Here is a 20,157-nt window from a genome sequence, read left to right as displayed (position 1 = left end):
CTTGTTGTCTGTCCCTGGTTGAATTTCGCATCGCTTCAGTCGCTAAATCACGAGCACAGTTTATGCCATCTGGATACTTATTTTTACTGATAAACACCATTAAAAAAAAAAAAATTAGTTCCCGCAAAAATCAGTATTGTATCTGGTCAGTATTGAAAAGTACATTTTTAATTTTATGTAAAATGCGATATCCGCTGTGTTATTCTGTCATGTTTTCTCCCTTTCTTTCCAAACCACGACAAATGCCAGTCTCCCTTCTCTGCAGAATGCGTTACATCCGCTCAACCAATCACAGCGCACAATTCCATGCATTGTAAACAGTAACGGCGGCGATTTGAATACACCCTAGTTTTCATTATCTACTTTGTACTTTGTGATCAACAAACAAACAAAAAAATTATACATTTGATGGCATTGAATCTGTGGTGGTTTCTGCGGTGGGGAAGAAATGTAATCCATCGAAATCTAATCATTTACGTGAGGAAATTAAGAAGATGAGGCACTCGGGAGGAGGAAAAATGTTGGCTGTTGCTCACACGACAGCATCAAACTTATGTCACGCTGACACATTGACCCCAGGTGTTTTACTCAAAGTCAACGAAAACCGAGCAGAACCAAGCCATTTTACAGCTGATCGCCATCAAAAAAGTAGTGATGGGTCGTTCGCGAATGAGCCGGATCTAAGAACCGGCTCTTGTAGGTGAACGTCGGGAGCTGGCTCGCATATCTGAAGAGCCGACTCTATTTTTAAAAATATAGCCTATAGAAATTAAATCATTATGTAGGCTAATAATGAATGATTTTAATTGTATTTAAAATAATTGACTAATTCAAAGACCAACAACATTTTTTTTATATAGGCCTAAAGGTGCACACACATTTGTTTCGACTGTCTGATCAGCCTCACATTCTGTTCCTGTCAATCATACACGCGATGTCAACCAATTAAACTGCATGGGGGAGGGCCGAGCCAACTCACACACACACACACACACACACACACACACTAGATGCGGATAAACCGCGGATCGGGCGGATGACGTGACGAAAAATAATATTTTAATAAATTTGGGCGGGTGGCGGTTGAACCAGTCAAATTAAAAAAGTTTGCCACTAAGCAAACCTGCAAGCTATGAGCCCAGCTGTCAGTACTATTGGAGGAGGCCTAAACGTCTTGTAGATGAGACTGCCTGGGTTATTTTGTTTCGATATTAATTATATTTTAAAACAGCCAATAGTAGCCTACTACGGTGACCGGGAGGGGATATGTTCGGTTCACTTATTTTTGTCGTGGCCACAACATATAAACTCGTGGGAACGTGATATTGAGTCGTGGTATAGCCTGTCGTGATATTAATGTCTTAAAATGCTATTGAAGTTAGAAACGTTTATGCCAATGATCGCATGTAATTTTGAGACGGTCCCTAAATATGCGAATCTCGAACGTCCAACGTCAAACCAACTTCATGCCAGTGCAAAAGTGCGACAAAAAAGCCCATTCAATTTAAGAATGCGCTTCAGGTGTCTTTCACTTAGTAAAATGTTATTTCTTCTGTCATCTCCATCTCTGCTGTAGCCCAGTCAATGCTATGGCACGGTTACAGTATTGGCCGCTGTGGCTCCCTCAACATAACTCGTGGCCACGACAAATAGATGTCGTTCTCTCAAAATATGAAGTCGTGGCCACGAGAAAAATATATCGTTCCCTCAACATATGATCTCGAGGCTACGACTTTGCATCGTGTGGCCACGACATAATGATGTCGTTACCTCAACAAAATGATCACGTTCCCACGACTTAATATGACGTTCCCACGAGATATTATAACGTTCCCACGAGTTTATATGTTGTGGCCACGACAAAAATAAGTGAACTGAACATGTCCCCTCCCGGTCACCGCTAGTAGCCTACCACTCATGGAATAGACATTTAAAAGAGAGACAGATTAAGGTCTGATATGACTCAGAAATGACATTGGACAATTGCAGCGCACGATGTTCAGAAGAACGCAAGAGCTAAACTTCTACAAGCTCAATAACATCCACATAAAAAATAAATTAAAAAATAAACGAAAGTAAGAAAAATAGTCAGTCATAACTTTGGCCATTAATTAGATGTGCAAGGCAAGCAGACACTTTTTTGGGTTGTTATGGACAATTAAAAATGTGAATTCAACCGTTTCAATATGAAAAGTAACTTTTATATTGATTCAATGAATTGCATAAAAAAATTAATAAAAAAAAAGTGTCATGGATTTATTGCATTTTGGGGAAATTGTTTTTTTATTTTTACTCAAATTAATCAAAATGGATTTATTGCGTTTTGGAACCAAATACTTCAAATGATCATCTAAATCAGACTGTACTTTGCTGTTTGATGATCATCCAACATCAAACAATGATTACAGTATCAAACCAATGTGTCAGAGGTGAGTATATGCAGCTTATAAAGCGTTCTAGGCTTCTCATGTAAGCGCATGTTATCAATTCGAGAAACCAATGAAAAAAAAAAAAAGAACAGAGAAAATGAAGAATATTTATAAAAACGTTTAATAATCGATCTCTCAGCCCTGTAAGGTTTGCGCTGAGCTCAGGATTCCAATCACCCAGGATAAACCATGGGTCCAGCCATGTCCATCGAAGTATGGACATTAACTAGGATACAGTTAATTTCCAGGCCTCACTGCACAAGGAAAAAATCTATAGGATATTTCTGGTCTCGTCCACCTTCCCAGACAGTCTAAACTGTTCTAAATGCGAACTGCTATCTTTGCTCGGCCCCTTAAACTGCAGATGCGCATAATTCTGCAAGGTCGCCCTTTCATCTCTCACCTCCTCTTCCTCGCATGAACCAAAGACGCGACCAGGCCCCACTCTCCTAACCCTAACCAGGCCCCACTCTCCTCCTCCCTTCGCTTAGCCACACAACGTGGATTTTCCCGGCACCGCACCCCATACAACAATGCCCGCCCCCCTCAACAAATCGTGAGCTTAGAATTATAAGGTTCTATCTCCGTTTAGGGTAGTTCTGAGATATTGAGCATCAAAGTTTTTACATCCCAGCTGGCAATGGAGAGATGGAACCTTTTTATTTGATTAATAACTACTAACAAAATATTTTTTTACAAAAATAACACCACACAGGCATTAATAAACACCTAATGGATCAGATTATGTCAAGAACTCAATTTGACCAAAAGTGGAGATAGAACCTTATAATTCTAAGCTCACGAAATGCCTTCCCCTTAGCGTGAAATTGTCTACACCAATGGGGCAAGCTCAGTCGCCTCAGCCATTTCCTCCCGCCGTCTCTAACTCTTCCCATTGTCCGTGGCCTGCAGCTCCTATTGCGAGGCTGCCTCCACTAGTGGGGCCAAGATACTGTATGTTTCATTAACAAAGCTTGGGATAAACACGTTCAAATTATCTATCCAATCATCATGCATGTCATTCCAACCAGCTGTCAGCAATCAGTAATCAACATGTCTACCTAAACAGCATGAGTGGTGGCCTACATATAAACAGTCGACCCACCTATGTTCCTTGACAGTTTTCAGCATCCCTCCACCAACCCGTCTCCACACTCACCTGTGGCTCCAGTATCGCTAGCAAAGCATCAAACTGTTCCACTGACATTCTGAGGTAAATTTTGAATCGCTCGGGATAATTTCGCAACTCCATGATAAGGAGGTGAAACTCTCCTTCCTCTCGGCACAATCTCAGGATTGGATGGACCCAATATTTCCTCTTTCTTTTTCTCTTTTTAAGAAGAAAGAGGGCAACAAAATCATCCTTACTGCTTGATGAATCCATTTAGTATTTTTTGCGCTTTTTTCCCCAAAGGTTTAATAAATACACATCGGACGCATACTTTAACATAGAAATCCTACCACAACACAGGAAGTTTGTTTAGAACACTTTCTAAAATCCATGTTTATGGTAAGGGTTACATGCTGCGGCTTCGATCCCTTTCTATGTTGCTCAGACCCCGGTTCCTCACCTTGGGTCCCACTCTAGGTGGTAGTTGTCATCGCAAGATGCTAACAACAGACGCTACCCATATGGGCTGGGGAGTGGTCTTAGGTGGCAATCCAGCCCGGGGAATCTGGTGAGGTCATCATCTTGATTGGCACATCAATTGTATTTCTGGCCCTGAAGCATTCCTCCACCAGTAAAGAGGCTAGCATGTCCTATTGCGGGTGGACAACACTATGGTAGTCACCTACATTAATCGCCAGATGGATTGTGTTCCCGTCGTCTGCACAGGCTAGTGCAGCAGGTTCTGCTTTAGGTGCAAGTTCTGCTTTAAGTTCAGGTTCTGCTTTAAGTTCCTGTCCCTTAGGGCGATTTACACCCTTAGTAGCAGATTTGGGAGAGATTTTACGAAGCAGAGGTGTCCTCTTTGCCTATCATGGGACAGCACAATGTCCCCTCTGCTTCTCTCTGAATCACCCAGATGTCATAAAGACCACTCTCAGTGCTAGGAATCCCTCCACGAGAAGAATCTATGCCACTAAATGGGGTGTCTTTGAAAGGTGGTGTACTGCCCGCCATGCAGACCCAGTTAACTGCCAGATTGCTTCAGCACTGTAATTTCAGCAGGAGAAGTTATCATCCCCTGGTGGGACTAAGCAATAGTCCTCGAGGGGTTGGTAAGACCCCTTCCAACCTCTAGAGTCAGTGCCTGACAAGCTTTTATCACACCTGTGAGATGATGATGGGACGGCAAATGACACTGCCTCTCCACCTGCTCTACCAGCCAGGGGACATGAAGCTTGTCACGGCATATACCACCCACCAATATCTGGAGGAGTTGCATCACCACCTAAGAACTGCATTTACCTTTGCACAACAGCAACTCCAGAAAAGTGCAGAAGGACGCAAAGCCTATTATGACCAGAAAGAACACAAAGAACTTGACATTGGAGACAAAGTGTGGTACTACAGTTTTGTGCAGTCACGACAATCGACTCCCCATCGCCTGTCAAAGAAGTTTCTGCCTCACTTGACAGGACCCCATGAAATTACATTCAAAAACAAGACAAAACATTCAATTGTCTGCATTAACACCGACCTTACTATTATCCAAATCGAGATACACCCACTCTGTTGAGATTGTCCCCACTAACAAGAAGTAATTATTATCCCACAGGTGTCATTGCTAATGCTCAATTTCTTCATTTCCTCCTTTCTCTTTCATGCCCCACCCTTAAACAATTTTAAACCAACAGACACCTTAGTATAGGGCTAAACAGTAGGATTAACCAACTACGTCCATTGTGCCCAAAACGTGGATTGCAGAGTCCCATGAACTACCCGTCATGGCACTCTCGCAACCGATAAAAATACCAACCGATAAAAATACCAACCAAACGGTCCGACTGAATTAAAAGATTCACCGCTAACCATCTGTTCTTTTCTCTCTGTTATCAGGTATGATATTAAAACCCGCAATCCTGTCTAGCCCCGCAATTGAGGTAATGCCCCAACCCAAAGTTGCGTTGACAGGCCCAGTGTAGAGGGTTATACTCTGTAAACAGCCAGGGTTGCTACTAATGAACAGCAAACCCACCCCACTCTTTTGAACCAAACCATCAAAACAAATGAAAAACCCCTTTTTGGTAGTTCAAAGGGATCTCGTTCAAATGAAATTCGTAACCACTCTAATGTTCGAAATTCAGCGTGAAATTAGTTCCTCTATCGATAGCCTAGCCATGGGTAGAATCCCACTGTATATACTTTAATACCCTTTTGTCTACCCCTTTAGCTTTAAAATCTTTCACATTTTTCAAACAGCACTCCTCTCTTGATCCTGAGTTACTTGGAACAAAGGATCAAGAATGAGGGAACTCAGCTGATTGATATAACCCCCATCAACACAGTCTTGGAGGCAATTGCTCGCCTTCCGCCACTCAGTTCCCCCATAATTCGGTCCTGGTCTGCCGCCGACACCGCTCTATGCGCCTCTACTGTCGTAAGCTACATTGTAACATTTACCCTGGCCTTCCTCCTCTACAAAAGTGTTAATGTGATACAAGACTCAATGAGCAAATGCGGAATCTTCAGGAGGGACCAAGAGCGAGCAGAGCCAGAACCCTAACCTGAGAACTCGGCCAATGTAAATGAGATTACGCCCTTACCGGTGCATCACACCACCGAAAACTAGGGTAGCCAAGAAAAGAAAAAAAGTACAATCATCATCATAATTACCAACCAATCGCGCCATAGGCCCACAATATCCCAGTCTCAAAATCGAAATCTTGCATCAGAGCTCAGCTAAGTGATGAAGTGTTGTGCTGTGTTTGAATGTATGCCTGCCTCTCTCTCTCACTTGGAACATCACCGATCGAAGGGGGGAATATGTAGGATTATGAGAACCAGAGAACAGGGCTGTTGAGTTATGTTACACTATTGTTGCAGCTAGCGTTGCATTCGTAGGAAAAGAGTGGATGATAGAGATGAATCATCTTTAGCCGTTCTTGGCATTTTTTTTTTTTTTAAGCTGCAGACACATCAGTCTCTAGGTCAGACAGCTTTCAGTTTTAACTACGGCAAATCAACTGGGACAAACCAAATGACGCAAACGCTTCCTCTATAGCCTGCACCTTAGTGCCCCCCTGCGGCATAAACATATGCACAATACAGAACAGTACAGCTTTACATTACATAATATACAACTGAGGACATAATGAACATATTTTAACAAGGGCGTAGGACCCCAAGACAATATATGATTGGCTGACACAGTTGGAAGGACGAGTCAGATAGACATGGTTATAACCCAATGACAAGTAGTTTTGCTTTGCTTTTTTGCCTTAGGTTTTACAGTGACTTTAGCTCTTGCTTTGATTCGTGCTGACTTTTCCATCGTCCAGCTTGCTCGTTTACATGCTCCTCGGACCACCAAGAGCTCTCCCCAAACTCCTCAACTCTTCCGTATGAGCCTTTGTTGAACTTCGCCAAAGAAAACCCTCTCAGAGTACTTGCACTAGCAGCTCATCCAGACTCAGAGAAAACTCATAGCAACCCGCAATACAGGAAACCGGTACACGAGGCTCCACCAGGCAAAGCCATTCGAAATCTGCAACTGCAGTTATTCGCGGAATTATCAACTTTACGTGGGTTGTGCCTCGGCACGGCACAGCGTGGATGAATCCAATGTTTTGAGGAGAATGTGCGGATGTCACCGCACCAGTGTGGATACTGTCATTCGGAATTTTCACCCGAAAATGTAATCTGAACTAGTAAGTAACATACACTTCTGTTCTGACCAACTAAGGGAAAAAAAAGCATTGCAGTAAATCGCGCTGATTAAATCTAACATTCGCCAAACTGTGCAAATTAAACTTTATTCTCAAATTGTTAATGTTAACAACATCAGCATTGCATGACTACATTTAATGTGTATTAGGGCTACCTGTAGTTCAGTTTCCATTTCGGTTCCATTCCAGTTTCTAATTTCTAATTGTCATACCAACAAATTAATCTTCCTTAGAACTGGTTCTCTCTGAAATACAAACACACATATCTGTAATCAGATGAATATTCATTGCATTATTCAATATTCCGACGCATGGAAAAAAAAACACGTTTCACGCCACGTTTCAAAAGCCCTTCCGATATTTTTTCCTTGTTTTCGCATGGGCCCGGTTGCAGTCTCTTTTTTTCTGTAGCCACTCCGAAGTCCAAAGTCTTTTGCATTTTACAATGGTTGAATCTCCCGTTGTCACTGGTGATTGTTGTTTGAACCTTTCTGGATCCGCCATCAAATTGATAAGTTTAATTATATCAAGTGCTGTGAGAAGGATATAAATCTCCACCTCCAACATCCTCACACGTAATATAGCCTACTAGCCGGGACACATCTTTATGTGTACAGATGTGACATAATGATGCAAAGACATGCTCGAATTTCCCATGGAAATCCACCAGTACCACTAGAATTAAAAACATTATTACAAGCTTACCGTTTTGAATCGAGCTAATCGAGGCAAGCAGATAGTTTTGAACACTGGCTTTTTATGTACTTGCTCAAATTTATTTTGGATAATTTTTAACCCAAAAAAGTTACGGACTGCAGCTTTAAGTAAACAAACTAAGGTTGAATTGCTGGAGTAGTTATTAGAGTAGTTAATAAAGTCTTGTTTGATTTTACATATACACAAGTGTCTTGTGCTTACAAGTTACTGCCTTATACTGTCGATTTTGTTACCTTGCTCATTATCAGTGATCATAATTTTTATATTATTACTGTAGGCCACGGGATAATATTCCTAAATTGATAAAATACTCTAATCTCATATCATCGGTGGACAAATAGTTGTGTGAAGTGTCAAATATTAATTCTGAATCATTTACATATTAATTCGGATCTTATTTACTGTAATTCAATCACCTTTGAGATATTGTCACGGGTGGTTGAAGGAAGACAGACGGAGACGAGGATATATTTTCCAAAAACGAAGGTTTAATGTAATTGAATACAAGACAGCAGAACAGGTAGTAACACACACTAAGGGCGTTTTTCCACTGGGTTCGTTTGCTGCGGTCCGAACCCGAGTGCGCTAGTTCCCGGCGCCCCCCGCAGCGTTGGTCTGGTTTCACACTCAATTAGTTGTATCGAACCCAGGTGCGTTTGCAGTGATCTTACGTCATCGCAAACGCACACGGAAAACGCATGGAGAATACAACTCGACTGAGCATAGCTGTAATTTGTCTGTTTTTTTGGTGCTATTATGCACAACATAGTGAGAGACAACTACGTTTATGTTCATTACATGGTGTAATTCAGCACATATCCAGGGGACGCCGTGTTTCTGCTGCTCGCAGAAGATTTTTCACTGATGCGACAGTGATACGCATGCGCGGGATACTATACTTCCTGAACAAGCACGCACCCGAGTCCGTGTTGCTTGCACATTAACGCGAACCGCGCCACGGTTCGGGAGCAACCGAGCTCAGACCACCTCCTCCAGGTAGTCTCGGGTTCGGTACTCTAGTGCGCACCCGGGTCCGATGACAGCGTTCACATTAGCGATTTTTCATGCGAACCGTGCCCCGGTCCGCACTAAACTGCCAGTGTGAAAGCGCCCTAAATGTAACAGAGATAGGACCAAGACTGACTGAACAGACGGAAATTAAATACAAGCACAGATGACACTGATTAACAGACCACAGGTGATACAGATGACGATGATTGACTAAACAGGTGATACAACTGAAATGATAATGACAGTAACCATAGAAACAAAGGATCTTTACCTCTAATTCATGGGTTTCATCAGGTCCCTTTCCACAGGTGTATAAAATCAAGGACCTAGATTATGAATGCAGACTGCATTGTGCTTGATTAATACACCTGTGGAAAGGGACCTGATGAAACCCATGAATAGGTAAGATTAGAGTGGCGGGAAAAGAAAATAGGAAAACAGGAACCAATCAAAACACAGGCCATGTCCACACTAATGCCGAGTTCAGACTGCACGATTTTCAAAGTAGTCGGGTCACTGTTCTTTTCACACTGCGTGACTATCTGGGGTAACATTCAGTTGCTGGTTTGTTCACACTGTATGATGCATCGGCGACAGGAGGTTTCACACTGCATGACTTTCAGGAGGAAGAATCGCAGACAACTTCTGTCTGGTCCGCAAACTACGTTTCGCAACCAAACACACGCGAGAAGTGATAAGGAAATAGCGCAAAATCCCGCGTGCGTAAGACCGCAGTTCTCGCGCGAGACTGAAATTGTTATTAAAAATGATAGCCTGCAAGAAGCTTGCGATCCAAATTGTCTGTGCACTGATTTGCAGCGAAAAGGAGAAAAAGAAAAACATATTATGTATGAGGAAATGGCTGGGAAGACAAGGGGAGCAAGGACTGTATGTTCTGCAAAGAGAGTTGGGGGTAAATAAATAATTTTGCAATGTGCTGCTGTTGCTGCTGGTCAAGCAAATGTTTGTGCTTTGTTTCTGTTTGATATAATTGTAAATATATCTATTAAAATACTGATATTGTGACCTATAACTCCTCCCCGAACTCCCCGCTGCTCTGTATCTTGCTCTCTCATTGGCTGTCGGTCATCGCCGATGTAGTTTTCAGTCAGAACACTTTCACACAGCAGGATTTTGAATCGCCGACAGGTCCAGATATTTAGCACGCCAAATATCTCACGGGCGTCGGCGACTCGTCGGTGATTCTCTCAGCTCGCGTCTTAAATTTGCTCATTCACACTGCATGATTGTCACTCGCGTGAACGAGCACCGATTTGCCTGTGATTTCGGGCATTTGTCGGCGATTTCTCAAAACCTGTCGGCGAGCCAAAATCGGGGCTAAAATCGTGCAGTCTGAACTCGGCATAATACGTTTTCTTTTGAAAACGTATATTTTTCTCTCCGTTTTGGCCTCCCGTCCACACTGAGATGGCGTTTTTATTAATGAAAACGAAGCTTTTTTGAAAACGCACTCCAAAGTGGATACATTTGAAAACGCTGTTTTCACGTTGTAGTGTGGACTGTGAAACTGGTGGTATTTTAAAACTATGACGTAAATTTAGTCATGTGACGCATGTTGTATCTATAGATATTCATGTTTATACCAGTATTGTGCCTGTTATGTGCTATTCACTTTAACACTGTTGCTAAAAATATTCTACATTGCACACTCTTCATATCACAGTCCTGGAAAGATAACAGAATTTACTAACATTTGCTAACATTTGAGATCAGTTGCGTTTTAGACCAAACATGTGGTGACTACGTGCGACCTGGACCGCATCAGTGAATGGTAAGATATTCTACGAAATAAAATTATCCTGTCAGAAGAATTGCGCGATAACTTCATTATTTATTTTTCCATCTGAATCATATCGGTGATCTTTTGTGGGGTTTTACGCATGCGCAGTAAGGTGAATTTAGCGTTTTCAGGCGTTTTTCAAAAGTTTGATGAAGAGCACTTTAAACAAGAGCGTTTATAAACGAAAACGCCGTTTTCAAATGTATAGATACAGACGGTTGGTCTGGGAACGCCCCCGGGAACGCCCCGTCACATGATGTGAATTTAGCCCGTGGGGGAAAACATTGCCTTGGCGCTCATTGAAATACACGGGGCAATCATGCCGAAGAGTTGCTGTGTCGTTTTCTGTACCGCCAATAAACAAACAAATTATTAATTGATGTTCTACATCCTTCCTAATAAACACACAGAACCGGAAATGAGGACAAAATGGCTTTTGAGCTTTCTTTTTTGAGATTACTGTGTGAGTAGATCCCTGTGTGATACAGTAGTGGGTGTTAAACTCGTATTAGGCAGTGGTGGGCTAGTTTTGTCTAAATCCCTTACGAAAAAGAACTATAGTAATCCTATACGATTTCTATAGTAGGCTAGTGTATAATACTTATGTGATGTTCTGTAATACCTCTATAGTACTTCTATAGTATGTCCCAAAATACTATAGTATTCCTATAGGATTACTATAGTATTTTGTCTCAAAATACTACAAGATTCCTATAGTTGTTTTTCATAAGGGATGTCTCATTCACATTAGCGTTATCAGCTGAAGGCTCATGACGCGAGCCATGAACCTATGGAGTAGACTGTGAGTTACTAGAGGACTTTAGGGATAACTGTCAGCTCAGTCCCTCGGCAACTTCGTACTACTGATCACCGTTTTACAAAAGGATTAATAGTTTGGAGTGAAGTACAATTGGTAAGTGACAAGGTTTTATGGAGTTATAGTATGCAACATAAGTTGATTGAGTTATAGGCTAATGTTACCGCTACAGCTGCCGCGATGTCTTGGAGATTCAACCAGATCACAAAATATGTCTGGAAACGACACCTCCGGCCATTTGGTTGGGTCATTGACACAGTTTTTAATTAAATAAGGGCTATCATAACCTATTGCAGTTAATTTTACAATGTACCGTTGCCGGTCGGCAGGCGTCAATGACTCGGAATACCAAATTTTTGTCATTCAAATACACACGATGTTCGCAGTGTTTTCCCCCACGCCGACTCCACCCTCGCCACGCCCCCAACTATGACTAGATGCCGACTGTATGTATCCGGATTAATGTAGACGTAGCCACAAACTGAAGTCCAAACAAGCACTGACACGTGACAGTTATATTGATCCAAGTTCACTTACAGTGGCTACTGTAATCAATATAAAGCTATTTTTACACAGAGTCAGAATCCACATTAAGTACAGGGACACAGGTGAATCCACAACAGTATAACTCATATTACTAAATGCTTAGAGGCCAATTTTCATGCTCAAAATAGGTAAGCTTGTTTTCAGATAATACGTGTCAGCATGTTTACAATATCTGAGAGGTGCACCCAGTCAGCATACTACAGTTAATTAAGATCTGGGACACGACTGTGTGTGTGGCGCTGACTCTGTCTTGATAATGTCACATGTAAGCTTCATGCTTACATGCTTTATACATGCTTACATGCTTTATATTAAAAAAAAAATACAGTAAAGAAATAAGAATTTGTCAACATTTATTCCATTCTCCATTCCAAATCATAGTGACGAACATGCATCATGATTCAGATCACCTTATGATTCTTCTTACATTTAAAAAAATAAAGACCAGAGCTTTTTTACTTTATTAATTTTGCAATAAATAAATAAATAAATCAGTCAGTCAACAACAAACAACATATTCTGAGTCCGCTTGCCTGTTCCAATTTCTAGCCTACATCCCCAATAAGGTGGGAGTTGTCTTTTGTATTACTGTATTAGTCCATTAAGCGTTAAGTGTCCTGGCCGCAGGGGAATCCAGGAGTATGAGGTATTGAGGGAATCCCCAGTTCTGCAGCACATCACCACAATATAAAGTTAAGAAAACTAAACAACCGAGACATTTGTTATTATTTTTCTTCCATATAGCAGCATCTAACACTGAACTAACAAGCGTATCACAACCCACCCACAACCAAGAAAGGCCTTACAATATCATATGTAACTGTCTAGTATACATTTATACATTTATGCATTTGGCAGATGCATTTATCCAAAGCCACAACCTGTAGCTGACTCCATGCTCTGCCAGCTATTTTTGAACTCTTTCCATTTGATTTTGCTAATGCGTTATAATGCTTTTTACAGAAAACACTCACATCATAGCCACTGTTACGGATCCCCTTTCTGGGTCTCTCTCTCATGACCAGAAGATCCATCTCTGTTCCTCCAGGACTGGGACTATTTAGAGACTGTCTGCTGCGATGTGTGGGGTGACTCACCTGAGAGGGTCTGAAACCATCACAGACAGACACACACACATACATACAGTTTAGTACAATAGCATCAAATTCTGCAAACATCTGGACATATAAATATAAATGGTAATTTCTAGAGCCTACATACAATGTATGAGTTTGTCATGTCCATTGAAATAGATATTTATGTAAGGCAGTCTTCAACCAGGGGTTTGCGGCCCCTATGGGGATTACAGCGGTCATGCAGTGTGTCTGCCAATTAATGTTTAAAGGGGTGGTTCAGGATTTTCGACATCGGACCTCATTTTCAAGTGAGCCTGGTTGTTATTCATCAGTGGAGACAGTTTTCAAAAAAAATCATCCAGTCCTTACTTTTGGATAGTTTGCCGGTGCTAGGCTAGCGCGAGTCAACGGTGCACGTTAGCCTGCCATTAAAAACAGTTTTACCCACTCCACAGTACACCAAAAGCAAATAAATTATAACGCCAGACTATCGATGTAAATGTCTGTTGAGAGAATAATGTTAGAAATCAAACTACCCTTTCATCACATTGCATTAGTTATAATTTGTTCCCTGTATTTATAAGCAGTCTACAGCAGCGGCGGAGTTATATTTGGTTACCTAGGAAACCGAGAGAGCCGGTCCACATAACAATCACGCAAGTGTATTTACCTGCCGATGATGATGAGACTTTTGCCTGAGATGCAAGAGTACTTTGATTTCTAACATTATTCTCTCAACAGACATTTACATCGATAGTCTGGCGTTATCATTTATTTGCTTTTGGTGTACTGTGGAGTGGGTAAAACTGTTTTTAATGGCAGGCTAACGTGCACCGTTGACTCGCGCTAGCCTAGCACTGGCGAACTATCCAAAAGTAAGGACTGGATGAATTTTTTTGAAAACTGTCTCCACTGATGAATAACAACCAGGCTCACTTGAAAATGAGGTCCGATGTCAAAAATCCTGAACCACCCCTTTAATCACAAATCTTTTTTCTTTTTTTTTGTTAAAAAATTTAAACATTGATAAAAAACATCTCAATGTCAAATTTTAATATAAGCACCCTCAAACGAATGTATAAAAGCACCCTCAGTTGATACTGTAATAATATAATTTTATTGGTGAAACAGATTTGGCAAACGCTCCAGTGCGTATTTGTTTCTGCACGCTGGAGAACGTCAAATGTTTTTTCACACGTAAGTTTAAAATATTCTGGGTGACTCCCCAGCGTGAGTTTTTCAAGGCGACCGTTATTTAGAACGTGATACTTTATGGTTTCCATGGTGACGCGTCATTGGTTGTCACGTGACACATCGCAGCAACAACAGAGCTGAATGAATGATGATCTGCTTTTATGTAATTTTTCCTTTTTTATTCAAAATATTCACAAATTTGTTGGATATGACATGAAATATCTGATATTCCGATTGTCAAATATATGCATGTGGAAGTGTTTTGTTGTTTAAACGCCTTTATAACGATCGCGTTAATTGAGCTGTATGCGCGATGGGCGCCGCCATCTTAGTTTGTGCCGCAGACGCAGTTCAGAGAATCGGATCAGTTGGATTTACAACACGTGAATTCATCCACTTCTCCCGAAATACATAAAAGTAAGTGGCTGGTGAACTGGGAGAAGAATAGAGTAAACTTTAAATGTACTTACACAATGTGTATCTGATATGAATAAAACGTGTCTAATTATAATGGAAAGGATTATTATTGCCTCATCCTTTGACATCAGTGTGTATTTTACAAACTCTAAAGTATTGTTTGTTTTTTAGTACTTATATGTCTGAAAACTAAAATAAACATTATGTGGTTGAAAATACTGAAAAGTTGTGATATATGACAGCTCTGAGCGCGCCTGTCTCTGGCTCAGCGCCAGCCAACGGGCGAAAGCACATTTGAATTTAGCAGTTGATCACGTCATGCACTGACCAATCACACCGGTGTGATCGTACGCTCCAGGGACCAGCCAATGCTGCGTTCCAGTCCAAAATTAGGCTTGTTTGAGATGAGCTAAATCTGCGCAGAACCGATCACCGGTGATCAGCGCGAGATGCATGCCGGTTAGAAATGTGTCAGAGTGCGTCCTGCCTTGCTCTGATGTCATGCTGACGTATGTCGAAAAACCAGAGATATCCATCTTTGATCTCGCAGGTGTCAGATCCACTGCGAGAAGAGAGAACTGTCCGGCTTGCCTGCGCTTTTTTCACTCCTCCTCTAACTGCAGCCGCCTACTCTAGTGTCATGCCCTTCACTCGCTAACTTCCCTCGGATGTACGTCATTGCTTACGTTGCACGAGTGCCCACTACTGGCGGAAACTGCAATGGGCTGAATTGGAACGTCCTAAGCCATTGATCACTTGGAATCAGCTATAGAGTTGATTTATTTATTTTTTTAAATTCCCTTTAAGAATTTGTTTAATGCAGCATCCAAATGCATATAGGTGTGTGTGAGTTGTTTTCATTTAAAATATATATAATTAATAATATATCATAGAGTTGTTTGTTGTGGTGGTGATTAGACGAGATTTGTGGTGACGTCACAATCCGATCGTACTGCATTGTGGGACATATAGGTGTCTGAAGTGTACATATGAAGTAGACTCGCTCCCTTGGTCAAAATCGAGGGAACGAGGGTCTGTCCATAAACTTCCCTAGTCCACTTCATGAAGTGGAATGCACTTCAAAATGGTGGCGGGGATTCCCCCGAGGGGAAGTGCTTAGGAAAGTTTGCAAGTGCGTGTCTAAAAGTGGACTGGACCGAACCAACTAAAGATGCCTTTCCTGAATTATATACCTGTCTTGTATCGGCCAAGGAGGCTGTTTGTTGAATTATATGCCAAGGATTATGCATAATGGCCCTTCATATTATGGCCCTTCTATACTGCCTACACCAAACATTGTTTATCCGCCTTGGGCTTCTAGCTTGCAAGCTTAGCCCTGGAGTGTTGACCCTCAAGCTCCGCCTATAACCCCCAGGCCCCTCACTCCACCTCGGTCTGTCGACCTTTCGGCACTGCCTTGGATCCTTGCTCCCTCGGCTCCACCTGGGACCATCGTCCCTACAACTCCACTGGGCTTCCTTGTCCCACCGGCCCTGCCTTGGTTTGACTTCACCATAGACTTACGGGCTTTCATCGTTGACTCGTCCTTCCACCCCTGTGGCTCCGTCAGGCTCTGTCAGGCTCCTCCTTCCCTCCAGTTTCACCTCAGTCCTCCAATACCCTAGCTTCACCTTGGCCGCATGTCCCTGCAACTCCAGCTTTGGTCTCCAGAGCCTCTTCCACAAGCTCTGTTTCCATTAGTTGTCTCCCTGGTTTCGCCTGTCATCCACCATGGCTCCTCCCTCCATCTACTCCGCCGTGGGCCTGCGTCCTGGTGTTCCTGCTGAGGGTTCCTCCCTGGCTCCTCCTGCCATTGTCTTTTCTCTGGCTTCTGCCTCTGTCATCTCCTCCCAGGTTTCTCCCACTGTTGTCTCTGCCATGACTCCTGTGGTTGTCTATTGTTCCTGATCTGCATCCTGCAACAAAGCCCTGATCTGGAAATCCTGCATCCTGTCTGATTTCCTTGTGAGTTGCCTTGGTTACTTATTTGAGTTACACACCTGTCTAAGTGGTGTCCACAAAATAATATAGGGTTCATAGACAATTGGAAAGGTTTTTGGGGCAGACCTGAACTGTTGAAAAGAGATGGCATTCATCCCTTCTGGGATGGTGCTGCTCTTCTCTCTAGTAATATGGCACATAGTCTTAGAGCTCAAACATGACGATTTGGGGCTCAGGTCAGGAAGCAGACAGACTGGCTAAACCGACCATCTGCTAGCTGTCTCACGTCACTGAGGTCAGATAAATCCCATCACATAGAGACTCTTTCACCTAGATATTATCATATAGAGACTGTGTCTGTTCCCCGAATTAGGAAATAGCCTACAAAAAAACTCCCAAACCCATTTAAGGGTAAAAATTGTATTGATGTTCAACAAATAAAAAATAGATCTCTATGAACAAATGATAAAGCTCGGGTTGCTGAATATTTGATCCCTTACTTCATGCATTAATGTCCTCATATAGGCTGAAACATTGCAATCGTCATGCGTGCCTCAGTGTGTGGTAAATGAAACAGTGTGTCTACTCCATTCATTCACAGAGACACACAGAACATGCATGATTCCTATTTAAATAGTCTTTATGCAATTTAATATTCACAGACACTAGTCTCACGATTTTATTTAAGTTTACTGACCTACTTTTCATCCAAGATCTGACAAATTCCGTTTTTATGCCTGGATTCCGCGATTCCGTCCGTGTTTTTCCGCATCACAGGAATCAAATCATATGGTCCTATGGTCTAGTTTTCACTTTTATGCCGATGATACTTAGCTCTATATCTCTTCACGCCCCGACGAAACTTGCCAATTCAAGAAATTAATGGAATGCATAGCTGATATAAAAATTTGGATGACTACTAATTTCCTATTACTTAATTCTGAAAACAGAGTTTCTAATGATTGGACCAAACACCTCTGCACGTACTAACCTAGAATACTGTCTAACAATTGATTGCTGCTCTGTCAAGTCTTTGTCGTCGGTTAGGAACCTGGGTGTGCTCGATACCAGATACCAATCTTTCATTTGAAAGCCACGTCTCTAGCATCTGAAACACCGCATTCTTCCATCTTAAAATATATCTAAATTACGACATGCTTTCAATGAAAAATGCGGAAAAGTTAGTTCATGCGTTCATGACCTCAAGGCTAGATTATTGTAATGCTATTATGGGTGGTTGCCCTGCACGCATAATAAACAAACTACAGCTGTTCCAAAATGCAGCAGCTAGAGTTTTTACTAGAACCAGGAAGTATGACCATATTAACCCGATTCTGTCAACACTGCATTGGCTCCTATTAAACATTGTATAAATGTTAAAATATTGCTGATTACTTACAAAGCACTAGGTTTAGCTCCCCAGTACTTGAGCGAGCTCTTAACGCATTATAGTCCTTCAGGTCTATTGCGATCTCAAAACTCTGGCCAGTTAATAATCAAAATCAACTGCTGGCGGTAGATCCGTTTCCTATTTAGCACCTAAACTCTGGAACAGTCTCCCTAACATTGTCCGGGAAGCAGACACACTCTGTCAGTTTAAATCTAGACTAAAAACAAATCTCTTTAACCTGGCATACACATAGAAAATTATATTCCTATTATTCAAATCAGTTAAATGATTATTAGGCTGCATAAATTAGGTCAGCCGGAACCAGGATCACTTCCTATAACACCCAATGTACTCGTTACATCATAAGAAGAATGGCATCTACGCTAATGTTAGGCTTTCTGCTTATTCCGAGGTTTACTGTAATCAGCTGGATCTGGGCTGTATCCAGATCAGATGGTGGACCTGTAACTAGACACAACCACAACGCATGATGTAGTCAGCCGGATCCTTGCCGGATCCAAATCAGATGGAGGACCTGCGTCTAGACACGACCACAACGCATCCCTGAAGTGTCAAAAGAGGTTGTGTCAACTAGACTCTCCCCTGTGATGGCCTCATCGACACAACAGCCATCGGCACTGATCCACAACAAACCCGTCTCCATACCGGCGTGATGACTCCGATCTTAAACCAGATGGAACTGGATAATATTCTGATTGTTCCAATCCAATCTGACTTCTGACCTATAATGCTGCTTGAATCATAATCATACACTGTTGGTTCGTTGGCCAGAGGAGAACTGGCCCCCCGAATGAGCCTGGTTTCTTCCAAGGTTTTTTTCTCCATTCTGCCACCTGATGGAGTTTTGGTTCCTTGCCACTGTCGCCTTTTTCGCCTTTTTTCACCTTTGTTGCCATTGGCTTTTGGCTTGCTTAGTTGGGGACATTATATTTAACATTTAATTTAATTTTCAACAATAATATTGATCTGCCTGCATTCATTGACACCATTAACTGAACTGAATGAGCTGGAAGATGACATCACGGTTTTCTCCAGAGCGGCTATACTGTATAAATGAACTAAATTAATAACTTTTTTACAACAAAAATGAAACATCACTGAACTTATAAGCTGGACTGTGATGCTATTTTCTTCTGGAAACAAACTTTGTTGCATTATTTTCCTGTTTTCTCTGTAAAGCTGCTTTGAAACAATTTGTATTGTAAAAAGCGCTATATAAATAAATGTGACTTCACTTGACCTTTTTTGTGGTCGAGTTGTTTGTTATATTGATTCCTTCCTTTGTTGATTGATTGATTGATTGATCAAAAAAGAAAGGGAAGCTAAATACAACATGGTGGACAACTACCAAATTCATTCATTCATTCATTCATATCTTTTGCAAGGGCAACAGAACAAATTATTGAAGTTAGATTTTAAGCTGTGCCAGTGATCCCTGGCTACTGAGGATTCATCAAATGGAAAGCTAGAAGCAGCAGAAAGATACGCTATCCTTTATTATACAATGAGCAGCAAATTACACATGATTTGACAGAGTGCCAATCGATACAAAAAGGAAATTAAATATTTAAACTGAGACAAAACTCCAAAGTGAGGGCATTTTGGTCAGCTAATGAGACCGGGCAGAGGCTGTGCTAGATATCTGATACAGTCCTCTCTGTGACAGCGGCTTTTGTGTCTACTCCTGAACTCCAGGGCAAATAACAACAGACATTTCTGAGCACACAATGTTTTCATCATCAAGGCTCATGATTGCTAACAGCTAGTCAACAAAGCTCACTGCACATTGATTATACTGGTCCTTTGGCAAATGTTAGAAAAAGTCAGCTACAGTCCAACTATATTATTTAGTTCAGCCAGATATGAATTGTTAAAGCCTATCAATAAGGCACATTTTCATAGCACTGTCAGGAGGACAAGGGTTGGGAACCATTGGTACAGTAAATCATTAGCCTGGATGCCAG

General features: G+C 41.7%; 1 protein-coding gene across 3 annotated transcripts in view; it reads right to left on the bottom strand.

Annotated features, from left to right (window-relative positions):
- The window catches only part of kiaa1549lb (KIAA1549-like b), a 181,105-nt gene that overhangs the window by 17,476 nt on the left and 143,472 nt on the right, over positions 1–20,157 (bottom strand). For all 3 annotated transcript variants that reach the window (XM_082182860.1, XM_082182861.1, XM_082182859.1), the window contains one exon: positions 13,129–13,261. In XM_082182860.1, the coding sequence (XP_082038986.1) occupies positions 13,129–13,261 (133 nt within the window). The remainder of the gene's footprint in view (positions 1–13,128; positions 13,262–20,157) is intronic.

The sequence above is a fragment of the Leuciscus leuciscus genome (genome assembly GCF_965113295.1).
Source record: "Leuciscus leuciscus genome assembly, chromosome: 10".
Taxonomy (NCBI): Eukaryota; Metazoa; Chordata; class Actinopteri; order Cypriniformes; family Leuciscidae; genus Leuciscus; species Leuciscus leuciscus.
Note: the sequence above shows the minus strand (reverse complement) of the source record. Positions and strands in the feature narration are given on the sequence as shown.